The sequence below is a fragment of the Prionailurus viverrinus genome, chromosome A2, assembly GCF_022837055.1.
Source record: "Prionailurus viverrinus isolate Anna chromosome A2, UM_Priviv_1.0, whole genome shotgun sequence".
Classification (NCBI taxonomy): domain Eukaryota; kingdom Metazoa; phylum Chordata; class Mammalia; order Carnivora; family Felidae; genus Prionailurus; species Prionailurus viverrinus.
In genome coordinates, this window is record NC_062562.1 from 96,953,539 (window position 1) to 96,967,784 (window position 14,246).

General features: G+C 34.7%; 1 protein-coding gene across 2 annotated transcripts in view; it reads left to right on the top strand.

The window, feature by feature from the left end:
* The window catches only part of VPS50 (VPS50 subunit of EARP/GARPII complex), a 138,681-nt gene that overhangs the window by 25,044 nt on the left and 99,391 nt on the right, over positions 1-14,246 (top strand). For both annotated transcript variants that reach the window (XM_047842862.1, XM_047842869.1), the window contains exons 3-9: positions 3,201-3,323; positions 4,632-4,703; positions 6,949-7,002; positions 7,836-7,906; positions 8,595-8,712; positions 9,010-9,045; positions 10,216-10,298. In XM_047842862.1, the coding sequence (XP_047698818.1) occupies positions 3,201-3,323; positions 4,632-4,703; positions 6,949-7,002; positions 7,836-7,906; positions 8,595-8,712; positions 9,010-9,045; positions 10,216-10,298 (557 nt within the window). The remainder of the gene's footprint in view (positions 1-3,200; positions 3,324-4,631; positions 4,704-6,948; positions 7,003-7,835; positions 7,907-8,594; positions 8,713-9,009; positions 9,046-10,215; positions 10,299-14,246) is intronic.

The window sequence follows — 14,246 nt, forward strand, 5'->3', positions numbered from 1 at the left end:
AGTATTTGTGTTGAGAATGTACAATCTAGCTCTTTCTGTTTATTTTTCTAATTTACATGCTTAAAGTATCCCTAAAATCATCTAACACTTATTATTATTTCTGGTTAGAAGAGACATTTTATTAAGACTTTAGGGAAAGTTTTGACTGTCAAAACAACATATTGTCTTTTCCTTTCTTTTTGTTCTCTTTTTTCATACAATTCACTGGATAAATTAATTTTAGTTAGATCAGTGATTGTTATCTACAATGTGCCTTGGCACTGTGGAGCATAATGATGGAGAATAAGGAGAAATCTCAGTTCTCCAAAGGTGTATAATCAAATTGAGCAGGCAGCACTAACAGTAGTGAAACATTTAGAGAATGATTAGGTAGAAGCAGAGTCTGGCAGCCTGCAGGTGCACTGGGATTAAAAGGAACGAGGTGATTGGGATGTAGGCACAATGGAGTTTGTCTGAATGAGTTCGGATGTATTGTTTTCACACAGGAGCCACTAAATTATCTGAAAGGAGAGGGTATTTTATAGGGATATAGCATTGGGCATTTGTCTTGGGTTGAATTCTACTTTGTGTGCTAGGTTTCTTTTTCTGCCTTTCTCGGTTTTATGCCAATGTCCTTAGTCTAGGTTACTTAGAGTGTCATGTGTTATGTGTCTGTTCTTTGAAATTCTATGGGTTTGTCTGCTCTCTGTGATATAATTGCTTAGTTCTCCAAGAACGAATGGCATTTGACCTTTTATATACATATACAGATTGTACTCCTTTTACAGATTCATTACATTTTGTAGAATGTACACTTGTGAGATATTTATAACTGAAATTGTGTTTTCCCTTTGACATTCTTAATAACTTTGGATATTTGTTTCACTGTCATCGTATGTGTATGTTTGTCCTTTACAGATGAAAAAAAAATTAGGCACGGAGAGACTAAGTTACCCAAAGCTAATACCAGAGTTGTAACTAAAACCTAAGTGTCTTTACCTTCAGATCAATTAATTAGGTAGTGTATAGAGAACTTCAGCATGGAGTTAGATATCCTTGGCATTTATACATTTAAGATGAAAGTATTCATTCATTGCAATCTATTTGAATTTTTGCTTGACTTCGTACTTGATGTTTTCAATCTTAGCAGTTTTTATAATATTAATTAAAATTTTTTTTGAATGGTACCAACTACATTTGTTTGTTAGTGGTGCTGTGAAATTCCTAGGGAGGAAATTCCTAGGGAGGATATTGCCATATCCCGACTTGGGTCTTTTTCCCTACCTCAGTTTGCAGCATCTGAAGCTGGTATTTCAAATGCCTATGGACTTTTAGGGAGGGAGATTTCCAAGAATATCTGATCTTGTTTTCTTTTTTTTTAATTTTTTTAATGTTTATTTATTCTTGAGACAGAGACAGAGTGTGAATGGGGAGGGGCAGAGAGAGAGGGAGACACAGAATCTGAAACAGGCTCCAGGCTCTGAGCTGTCAGCACAGAACCCAACGCGGGGCTCGAACCCACGAACTGTGAGATCATGACCTGAGCTGAAGTCGGATGCTCAACTGACTGAGCCACCCAGGCGCCCCGATCTTGTTTTCTATTTCATGTCTCACTCATTTCAAATTTTTATTAAATGCTTGGAGGTTGCCCATGAGTAGGTTAGTTGGAAACCTTTCTATAAGTAGTATGGTTTTAACCCAGGTCTGTTCCTCAGCTCCATTGTCCAGGGTGTTATGTAGATTAGTGTGTTTGTTGTAGAACCACCGCCCCCCCTGGCTCCCCCCCCCCCCCCCCCGCCAATGCAGCTTCTTCTGTTAGGACACAGGGTTTCTTACTTTACTTGTAGTATTTGATTGCATGCTATATCAGTGATGACTGTGTCTTTGACCTTTTTTGGTTAGTATATTTTATAAGTTGAGTTTTGGTACAGAAGAGGCATTTTCTTTTCCATGCACTCTTAATTATGCAGATTTGATGTTTGTGTGACTTTGCCTTCTCTTTTAAATTTATTGGAATTTTAAACAGTTTTTCTCTTGAGTTTCAGATTTATTGCTCTAATATTTTCTTTTAGCTTTAATCTAAGAGGAGATAATTTTATAATTAATCACTTTACATATTTAAAATATAAATTAAAGCCTAAAAGATATATAAGCTAGGTTTTTTTTATAAATGAAAAGTATGCCCTATAATAAAATACTCTAGAGTTTCTCTGTTTGAAAAATAATGTTCTCTAATAGACATTATAATTTTTGCATATTTAATCAATGGTGATTTATTAAGAATTTTTGTTAAATGTTATTTTAGTGACTGTAAAATTATTTTAAATATTAGTTCCTTTTGTGTTCTTAAATATATTTGAGATTAATATGAATAAAAAAATCAAAGGACGAAATTGTTATATGTGTATAAAAATAATGTTGGTTAATTAGTGTGGCAGAGAGGGGGTATCTGAATTAATGAAACTTCCAGTTAACTGAAGGTTTATCCAATGATGCAGTAAAATTGAGAGGATAAGGATGCTGACATTAGGGGTAGGGATTTGTCTGTCAGGCTCTTTTTAGTTGTGTAAGTCCACAGAAGCCCTGTTCTATATCATTAAGAAGAAAGCATTTTATCAAATACAGAGCTTTAGGTTCATAATCAGATTATTAACTGTGGTATCAGCACCCTTTGAAGGAGGCCTCATAGGATTACAGAGCTAAACTTGCAGTCTTTTCTGGAGCCAGTGTGTCTTAGCCAAGCAGTGAGATTGCCAGCATGGGGAAGAATGTTTGCTCTGCTCAGGGTTCTAATGCTGACGGTGACCCCACAAATCATTGAGGCATTCCCTGGTTATCTGTGCTGAGACGGATTTTAGAATGTTAAATGATGAAAATATGTATATATGTGGTATGTATGTACAACAGATTACATAGACACTTTGTTTTTTCCTTTTGTTAAACTTCTAAATTCTTTTACCTACCAGTTGACACACACAGAATTGAAAATAAAATCTGAATCTCTAACCCTCCCCTTTTTTTTTTCTCCAATAGATGAATAGTTTTTAGTGTCTTAGTAGTCCTAATTTTCCATGAACCTTCATGGTTTCTGTCAGTTTGTTTCCTTGCTCAGAATGGGTCTCCAGGAGATTTGTGATTGTTAAAATAGATGATTATTTATTTCCATGCAGGTAGAATTATAATAACTACAAGTACTTTAATTGTGATTTTTTTCCTTAAAGGAGGAATTCCGAGAACTTCGAGAACAGCCTAGTGACCCTCAAGCTGAACAAGAACTAATTAATAGTATTGAACAAGTATATTTTTCTACGGACTCATTTGATATTGTTAAATATGAGCTGGAGGTAAAAAAAAAAAAATCCATTAAAACCTATCTAAACTCTGTCTTGTTCAGTGACTGAATTCATGGATGAGAGTTGAATGCTTTTTAGGGGTGTTCTTTCTTTTTCTTTCTTTCTCTTTCCTCTGTCTGTCTGTCTTAATACCAGGACTGGTCTCTGATGACCGTATTATGATTAAATGAACTGTCCACAGTGTTTTTACACTGAAATTATTTTAGAAAAATGTAAAATTAAGTGCTGCTGTAGAATATTGGTCCAGGAAACGTTTCTATATTTTTGGTTTTTAACTTTTAGCCTACAATATGTTGATATGCTGCCTTTATCTTATTTTATATTGTCTAAATATATTTAGAAAAGCTCTAAGACTTTCAATCTTTTTTCTTTTTCTTTTAGGTTGGTTTCTTTCTTTACTTTATGTATGTATGTATGTATGTATGTATGTATGTATGTATTTATTTTTTAGAGAGCAAGTTGGGGAGGGGCAGAGAGAGAGGGAGAGAAAGAATCCCAGGCAGTCTGCACACTGTCAGTGCAGAGCCCTATGCGGGGCTTGAATTCATGAACTATGAGATCATGACCGAGCCGAAGTCAGATGCTTAACCAGCTAAGCCACCCAGGTGCCCCTCATGAATGTATCTTTACATAATTGTTTAGCCATGATAAAGACCTCTATGCCATAATGTTTATAATGTTGTCATTTTAAATTTACAGGAAGTTCAGAAAAGAATAGTCAACTTTGATTTTAGATGAAACCAAATACAGTATGCATATTTACTTTATACGCAGGATGTACATAGTCAGCACCCACTCATTCTGAAGTTTCATCAATCTATTGATTGAGACTTGGAGTCTAACTTGGAGTTTCTGGTATACACAGTGGCATGTATTCTTGCTAGTTTCCCATACTACCTTCTGAAAGCTGATGTGTAATCTAGAATGCACTCCAGCAACTATCACTCTCACACTGTAGCATGTAGTTACTATTCATAGTGTTTCAGAGGGGAAATATATTTTGAATTCTGTTGTAGGCAATAGGGATATACCTGGGGCTGGTAGAGAGGGTGGTTAGGATGAGGGACTTTCTCTTGTTCTCCTGTCCTATAGGGCTGTGTGAGGGATGGAACTTGAGCACCAGTGGGTTGGCTAACAAAGGTGTGTAGGGTTTTGTGTCTGAAGTCTAGTGGGGAGATTGGGGAGGCCAAGAGGAGTGGGTGGGAATGGGATGTGACACTGTTTATAAGTCAGAGGTATGTAGGTAAATGAAACAAAAGTAAGCTATTTTTTTACTCTTTATTTGTGGGTATCTTTTAGAAGCTCCCTCCTATTCTCAATTTGCAAGAATTAGAGGAGTACAGAGACAAATTGAAACAACAGCAAGCTGCAGTAAGTAAAAAACACCTTTCTTTCTGACATAACTAAATGAGACACAGCAGAGAGGTGTAATGTTTGCAGATTTTATGGTTTAACTTAATATATTAAACAAATATTATTTAACATGACTCAGACTCAGTGATACATTTATTTTAAAATTTATTCAGCTTCTCACATTACCTTAATATAGATTTGCTAGTTCTTTCTCTGGAATCCTAAATGTGATCAAAGAATTTTGAACTTTTTTTTAGATTGCTAAGTATCTTTTCCCCACTTACAGTTTCTTATCTCAGAATAAAGGCCCCCACTTCTAGTTGAAAGAGGCCCATAGAGAATAGAGAGTTAAGATTCAGAAAGTCTGAATTGTAGTCACTGATTAATTGTGTAGGATTGGGTAAGTCACCTAGCCTTGCTAAATCTATTTCATGTTCTCTGTGAAGCAGTGCGTTAAGCCTGCATTTTCTCTGATGCTGTAAAATTCTTTGATTCTGTGATTTTCCTTGCATTAGGCTGAGCTCTTTTAATAATACTCAGACTATACTGTAGAAGATTAATGTTAGTATGTGGTCTTGTTAATTTTTTTTAATAGTAACGGAGCACTAGTAATAAATGTATCTGAATTTAAGATGTGATTTTTAATAATACATCTGACAAATAAAGGAAGATGTACTTCTCTTTCTTTTGTGTTATATTCAGTGGTCTCAGTGGGATCTCCCTCGGGGTAGCAGCAGTGGTCTGGGAAAGGGACTTGACCAGTAGAGGGTTGTGTGGTAAAAGTGTGTTGTGATTTTGGAGAACTAGATTTCAGCGGATGGTGGCATCTCTTGCCTTCTGTTGGTTTCAGCATGTTTAAATATGTGTGTGTCTATCTTGTACTTGGATGTGGTAGTATTCTTTGGGGAAAGAATCCCACCACAAGGGCTATACTGCATAATGACCTTTGGAATTTGGTCAACCTGGGCTTGAATCCCAGCCTTGTAACTTACTGTGGGGGCTGTGGGTGAGTTACTACTATATTTAAGATTATTCATCTGGAAAATGAGGAAGCATGTAATTCATTTTAATATATTGTCATGAGTAGTAACGGAGATAATATAGGGAATGCACTTAGTACACTGCCTGGCACAGTGCAGATTAACAACTCTATCTATTTTAAACTATTTATTTATGTATGTATTTTTTAATACATTTTGGTAATGTTTATTTTTGAGAGAGAGAAAGACAGAGAGAGAGAGAGAGAGAGCACGCAGGGGAGAGGCAGAGAGAGAGGGAGACAGACACAGAATACCAAGTAGGCTCCAGGCTCTGAGCTGTCAGCACAGAGTCTGATGTGGGTCTTGAACTCATGAACAGTGAGATCATGACCTGAGCCGAAGTCGGACGCTTTACCAACTGATCCACCCAGGTGCCCCTATTTTAAACTTTAAAAAAAAAAAACCAATTTGGTAAAATTAGGTGAGTTTCTGTCTGGGAACATCTATACATATTCATATGTATATAAATTCAAAGGAGTTAAAATCTAGAAGGATGAATGCAATAATTGAATGTATGTGTAATGCTTTGTTCTCAGTTGGCTTGGGAAGGGGAAGGGAAACTCAACTAATTGAGTTTCTTGAGCATCAAGGCTAAAAATGTCTTGGATGTACCATGCTCCATGGTACCTATAGTGTAGCCTAGTAGGTGCCCCTGAAATTGTGAAATGAGAGTCTCATATTCAAAATCATTAGAATTCTAATTTGTATAACATACTAACAATTTTCATGGAATTGACCAAGGACACCTTAGGTATGTTCATAACATTAAAAAAAAAAATCCAAAAACATGTTTTCCAGTTTTCAGAAATAGAGGACCAAATTACTGTTTGTCTTTTTATGTGGTACAGAGGGTCTGAAGGGTTCAGGATGATCTCTGTTTCCCAGATACTGTCTCCATAAATTCAGCTGATTAGATATTTATCTTATGTGTTCATCTTTTGAAAGCAAATCTTGTGCCCTTAAAGATGTTATGCTTTTGTACATACTAGTTAAATCAATTGATACTGATATTATTAACAGTAGTAATGACCATTTATTGAGTTTCTATTAAGAATTAAGTACTGTGCTCTCTGTTATACCTCTTTTACTAATTTCATAGCCCAAAGCATGCTAGTAGTTATTGGGAAGACCTATGGAATATTCTTGCAAAAATTCAAAATGTAAAGTGGAATAGGAAGCATGTGGCTTTTTCTTTTACTTCCTTTGATTGCATGTTTTTATAGGTCTCTAAAAAAGTAGCAGATTTAATCCTTGAAAAACAGCCTGCTTATGTAAAGGTAGGATGATATTTGTTATTTTTAATAGTAAAATTTAAAAAATGCTTTAGTGACTTATACTTGAAACTGTTGAAGTAATTTATTGTCTTGTTTGTAGTTATTCTGTAGCAACATATCGACTCTATTTGAGGTGTAGGAGGGCCTTTTTATGTATGTTTTTCTCTCTTATTTGGGGAATTTACCAAACTGAAGAAGTGAAAGTTTTATTGATGATTCTAAAGCAATCTTTTTGGTTTGTTCAAACTTTAGAAGGCCCAGTGAAAATTGCTTCTGTGTACTTTGTAACATATAGATCATTAATAATGACTGCTCAATGGCAGTGTAACAATCTGTCTTTAAAATATAATAAAATTGGAATCTTATAGCTGAATCTATCTTTGTATCTGAAAATCAGAGACTTCAGAATCCACTGAAATATCCAGCAGTGTTCAAATGAAGACATCCATTGTCATAGCATCTTAGCAAACAGAAATCATATTTGTCATATCCTTGATTATCTCCGGAAGTTCTGTTGGGTAGAAACGTTTCAGTAGATGTATTATTAGTACTTGTTTATGCTTGTAAAATGGGTTTGGTCTAGATTTCCTTATAAGCAATATTGACTAAATATTTTATCATATGTCATTATGAAAATCATTTGGAAGTAGTCATTTTAACTTATTTTGTGAAACATATACCAACAACTTTTAAGTTTAGGTATTTTTGTTGCTACTTTGTTTCCCAAGCAAGCTTTTCTTTGAAACCCACTAAAGTTTTTGTTAGAGTATCCTATGAATAATTAAAAAAAAAAAAAAAAAAACCTCCAACAATAACCTATACCTAATTTTCCTTAGGAACTTGAAAGAGTTACCTCATTACAGACAGGTCTTCAGTTGGCTGCTGTCATCTGCACAAATGGGAGAAGGTATTATATTTGATGGTATTTTGTTTTTTAAGATGGAAAAACATTTTAAGAAAAATTGCAAAACCATTGTTGATAATTGATTTTTTTATTATGAGTATGTTTTTTAGAATACCATTCATTAACTCAACATATATTATGATTTAAAAACTGCACTAAGAAGGTATGTGTGAAATGAAATGTCTGTAAGTCTAGTTATGGCTTTAACATACTACTGTTTTTATATTGCTTAGGTTAGTGCTTCTCACAATATAAGAATCAGTATTTTTTTCTTTAAATTTCCAACTTATTACAGACTATTTTTATAAAATGCAATAAAAACAAAATTCTAAGAAAATAACAAAATAACCAAAAATATATAAAATATAGTCTCAGTTTTTTAATTGTTAATTCATCAAACATAAAATCATTATGTCAGTTTTTGCTCTAAGTGGTTTTTTAATATTTACTCTCAATTTCTGTACTTTTATTGTGATGAATAAATAACAATTTGAGGATTGGCACCAGTCCACCCACCATGCTTTGAGTAGCGCTGGTTTAGATTGAGCCGTTGAATAAATTTGTCAAATAGTAATCATAATCCCTGGTTTTAAGAGTAATCGAGGATACTACCTCATCAGTTGCCTACTTGTTCTGTACAAATAGTATTCTTATTATTATAGAAAAGTATAACTGTTCTTCACTTTTGCAGACACTTGAATATTGCCAAGGAAGGTTTTACTCAAGCTAGTTTAGGCCTTCTTGCAAATCAAAGGAAACGTCAGTTGCTGATTGGACTTCTGAAATCTCTGAGAACCATAAAAACATTGGTATGTACAGGTTACTATTTAAAAATTAAAACTTAGGGGCGCCTGGGTGGGGCAGTCGGTTAAGCGTCCGACTTCAGCCAGGTCACGATCTCGTGGTCCGTGAGTTCAAGCCCCGTGTCGGGCTCTGGGCTGATGGCTCTGATGTTTCCGAATCTGTGTCTCCCTCTCTCTCTGCCCCTCCCCCATTCATGCTCTGTCTCTCTCTGTCCCAAAAATAAATAAACGTTGAAAAAAAAAAATTAAAACTTAATTTTATGGTTAAAACAGATTTAACCATTGATTGTTGTTTTTCTTCAGCAAAGAACAGATGTGCGCTTAAGTGAAATGCTAGAGGTAAGTAAACAAAATTTGAAAATTTTGCCATCTTGATGATATTAAACAGAAAAATTATAGTGGAAAACATTCAGATGTACATTTTTTTCAAATTGCTATATGGCATAAAGAACATTTTTTAGACATGTAAATTTACTTGCTCTAGAGCATTTTTATATTGACATTTCATTTAGAAAAATTTATTTGGGAAAATGTTTACTTTGTAGCATTGTGGGAATGTTAACTTCAGTCACCCAAATAGCAATAAAATTATCTTTTGTATCAAATATATAGTAGTGATTTAAGGAATATATCATACTTGAGTTATGTTTGGTATCTCATATATTAATCGGTTTTCTGAGTGAGCCATCTGTAATCCCTGCATAACTTCTAAACTTTGAATTGAGAAATGCATGTGAAAATTTCATTTGGGGGGCCCCTGGGTGGCTCAGTCGGTTAAGTGTCCGACTTTGGCTCAGGTCACAGTCTCACGGGTTGAGAGTTCAAGCCCTACGTTGGGCTCTGTGCTGACAGCTCAGAGCCTGGAGCCTGCTTTGGATTCTGTGTCTCCCTCTCTCTCTGCCCCTCCCCTGCTCATGCTCTGTGTGTCTCTCTCTCTCTCAAAAATAAATAAACATTAAAAATAATTTAAAAAAATAATAATAATAATTAAAAAAATTTTTTATTTGACATTAAGTTAGTGTTTAGGTGATAAAAACATTCCAAGGCTATTAATGAATATTTCACTTTTTTCCAGTTTTAAAATATTTATTGGTTTCTTGGTGGTAGGACTGTTGAATGTTGATTACAAGTGAAATTCATACTGTTTTGAAACATTTTATGTAAACATTACTGAAAGAAGATATGTTAACAGTTAAAGAACAGCTTCCCTATGAAGCATCTTGTTATTCTGTATAGGCTTTATCCACCTGTCATGATCTTAAAGGCTGTTACTGTGTATATAAGGGTGGAGAATATTTTATCTACACATACATGTTAGGCTTGGAACTAGTTGTCTTTTTATATTTTATTATTTATCTATCATTGGTATTCTAATCCTTATTTAAGAGGAATTAAAATTTTCTGGTTCTCTAACTTTTGGATGGAGCGTAAACAGAGATTAGTTGTTTTTCAAGGGAAACATTTTAGGAAAAATGTTTCCTGTCTAATGACTTCTATTGTTATCTTAAGGAGGAAGACTATCCAGGAGCTATTCAATTGTGCCTGGAATGTCAGAAAGCCGCCAGCACTTTTAAACATTATAGTTGCATAAGGTAAAGTAATGTAAAAATTTTAAAGCTGACTCTATTGCCAGTTTTTAACATAGGAGCTAGCTGTGTAACATAGAATGTTAACAAACATTGAAAATTAACATTAAGTGGTATGTTCTGTTTTAACATTCTTGTTCATAAATGGGCAGTACGATGAAATTATAAATAATAATTCTTAAGGTGGGAAAGATCAGATACTTTTTAATCCTAGCCTTTCTTGTCACTTCATTCAAACTCTTTTATATATATATATATATATATATATATATATATATTATTTCTAGTATATGGAGTAGTAGAGAAGAATAACGTATCTGTTTACGTTTCTCTTGCATCTCTTGGGAATTTTTCCTACTTAACTTTGCCCAGCTTATAAATATTGAGAGTGTTACCACAGTTTGTTTTTCAGATCCAGATGGTTCAAGTGTTTGGCTCATCCTGATAAGAATTATTTTGGAAAACTTAAGTGTGTTTTAATTTTATGTAATAATCATCTTTGTCATATTTAAGTGATTATGTATTTAAGGTGTTACATCTTTAGTTATTTATAAAATGTACAGTGTTAACATGGCCACTGTAGCCTTTGTTATTAGTTCTGCTTTATTAATGGGTTTTTGGTCTGCTTAAAATGAAGGTTTTGCATTGTTGGTGGCAGTCCCTTGGGGAGGCTCAATCCCCAGGTGTAGTTTCCATCATTCCTCTAAAACCATCACAAATAAACATACACTGTAAGTAAAATAGTGTGCTTGCCAAGCAAACCCAGTTTCAAATTAAATTCATACCTGTCCTAGAATATACAGCCCCTCAGTCTCACCTGTATGGAAATTCTGGCCGTCATTGAACATGATGCATTGATGTTGTAGATGTTGATTGTTAGTATCTGAAAAATAAAAGGATTATGGTAGATGAAAACATTAATATAGCTTTAATTAAATTTTTTCTTTTAATATACTCCCACATCATAGGTCTCTGCAGGATGTGGGAAAGGAGCTAGCAATTTCCCTGCAAGAGATGCTATTTAAATATTTATGGTATTTTTTTTTTTCTTTAGGATCGTGCATACTGAAGCAACACTTTTTATTTGATTAGGAAATGCACAGTTAGATAGTTCCAGTGATATTTTGTTTTTATCCATTGTGACACTGATTAACTGTCACTATTAAAAACTTTGATTATGTTATTTAGATTTTTAAAATTTAAATTGAGTGATTAGAGAGTTAGCTCTGATATGTTGCATGCATTTGACAATTTCTAGCAAGGCTTTCTGGGTCCTGAAGAGCATAGCACACATTTAGTTTGTTTTGTGGTGATCAGTTATAGTGAGAGCACTTATGTATGATTGGGTGAACATAATTCAGATGGTTATACATTACTGTTTATTATATGCCAGGCGCTTTGCTTTGGAATTGGCTGAATAGTGATGAATTACACATAATGTAATCAGGATAAGGCCGAAGGACTGAAGAAGGCATAGTGGGATGAGGCCTTAGGGAGATGGGAGTGGAACATACAGGGGAAGCATTGAGATCGAACTCTCCTTGGAGGTCAAGACTAAGGGGGGCCTGAAGGAGGGGCATAGGAGTTAGCTAAGACAAGGTATGAGGGTTGTAGATAGTACATTCTGAGTATAATGGTGAAATCTTTGTTGCAGAGATAACAAGCAAAATGAGGATTGAAAATATCTATCTATTGGATTTATAGCAGCAAAGAAATCATAGCTGACTTTGTTGGGACAGTTTGCTTGAAGCAGAAGTATAGGATGAGGAAATTTTGTAAAGAAGGGAGATGTGTAATTGAGGGGGGAAAGCTGAATATCTGAAAATCTATGGGAAAGTGAGAGGTTGAAAATAAAATAGAGAACATAATGTGTGAAGGCATTGTAGGTATTAGACTTTAAAAAGGTCACCATCTATTATAATAGGAAACTTGGTGGCAGGAAATTGAGGTAGCAGGTGACATGTGTTGGCACTTTGTTTTCTTCAATAATGAAAAATTTTAGCTGTGCTGAAGTAATTTTCTTACTTGATGAGAGTTAACTATACAAAATGTTTTTTAAATAAATTTTTATTTGGGCTTTTTAGAGTTAGCATGAAGTGGCTTCTAAGTTCTTTCTCATTAAGGTATGTAGTGATATATGGAGGAGGTATGACTACAGTTATCCAACCTGGTAAAAGGTTGGAATTGAAAAGATCTAGAATGGTGATTTAAAATAATAATTATTCTATTTTAGGGAGTACCTTATATAAGAAGCATGCCGTGTTTACACATGTGAATTGTGCATGTAATAATAATAGAAGTTTGTCTTACTCTCTTAAAATAGGTAAAAATACATGCACAAATGTATTAAAATGTCCTAAGGAATTAATTTTACCTTAGGCTTCCCAGGAAATCTGTTAAGAGCTGTGTTTTTATCTTAGTGATTTAGTGACAATGTCAAGGGTGGCTCAGAGAGCTTAGCTATTAGTTAGAATTCTTTGGTAGTGATGGCAGCCGCTCCACCAGAATTCCTCCTCCCACACACCAGCGCCGTTTGTTTTGCTAGCCACCATTCATCCTGCTCAACCCAGTCCACTTTTCCCTTTACCTCTTGTTTTTTACACTTTTGTTCCTAGTTGGGAGAGCATGAGAAGTTTGTTCACTTCTGGTAGATAGTGTGATATGGGATATAGTGACAGTGTCAGTAGATGTGTGGGTCAGGTTGAGTCCACAAAAATGAAAGGAATTTTATTCTAACTTCCTTTTATTAATTAGCTGCATGCTTTTTATTCTGTGCATTTATTTTCCTATCTGTTTTTCTTTTTCCTCTGGTATTTTTATTTTATTTTATTTTTTATTTTCTTAATTTCTTTTTTTAGTTTTATTACTTTTGAGAGAGAGAGAGAGAGTGCAAGCACAGGAGGGGCAGAGAGAGATGGGGACGGAGGATCTAAAGCAGGCTCTGCACTGACAGCAGGGAGCCCGATGTGGGACTTGAACCCACAAACCATGAGATCATGACCTGAGCCACAGTTGGACACTCAACCAACTGAGCCACCCAGGCGCCTCTCCTCTGGTCTTCTAAATACAGTACTGAACCTGTTCTTGAGCTCTCTCGTTAGGATTGTTCAGACATGATTGATCAACACTTTAAAAATTCATTTAATTTACCTGGAGATGTGGAATTTAACCAAAGGCAAGATTTAATCTTTGCTTGTACCTGAGTGAATCCGAGTGAAAAATCATTTGACACTCTGGTAATCATAGGAATAGTAACTAGTTTCTGACTATTTATACTCTCATTTTCTTTAATATTTAAATTTATTTTCATTTCTGTTGATAACTAGAGAATCATGAAGTATCTTCTCTTTAGAAGTGTCCAGAAGAGAACCACCTGTGATGCAGAGCATTTCTGGACTCTGGTGTAATTTTTTTAAAAATATATTTTAAGCAAGTTCATATGCACAATGTACCTGTTTGTCCACTTCTTAATTTTTTGGAGGTGGAGTGTATGTTCCTCTTTTTTTTTTGCTAGTCACATTGCTCTTTTATTGGAAATAAGGTTTTTGGTAGATGGCAGAGACCCTGTGATCTTAGGAGTAGGTTACATAGGGCAACTGAGGGCTAACTCTTATGATTCTGAAAGCAGGAAGAACAGAATTCATGTATTTGCTTCTGCATAAAGAGCCCTTCACTATATTGTCTCACGTTATATGACTGTGTAGTTTAATACACACAGTACCAAGTAATACAATGTACCCAGTAGATTGAAAACTGGAAGAAAACTTGTACCCCTTCAGTACCTTGTATTTTCCTTTAGATACGGTGTGTTTCAGCATCTTTAATAAAAGATACTATAGCACCAGTTGTGTTCACTTTTGTAACTGACAGGGAACATTTTTACATTACTTGACATTTCTTGAGTTGATCGACAGAATCATATAGTTGGGATTTACTGGGAATGGAAATCAGAAT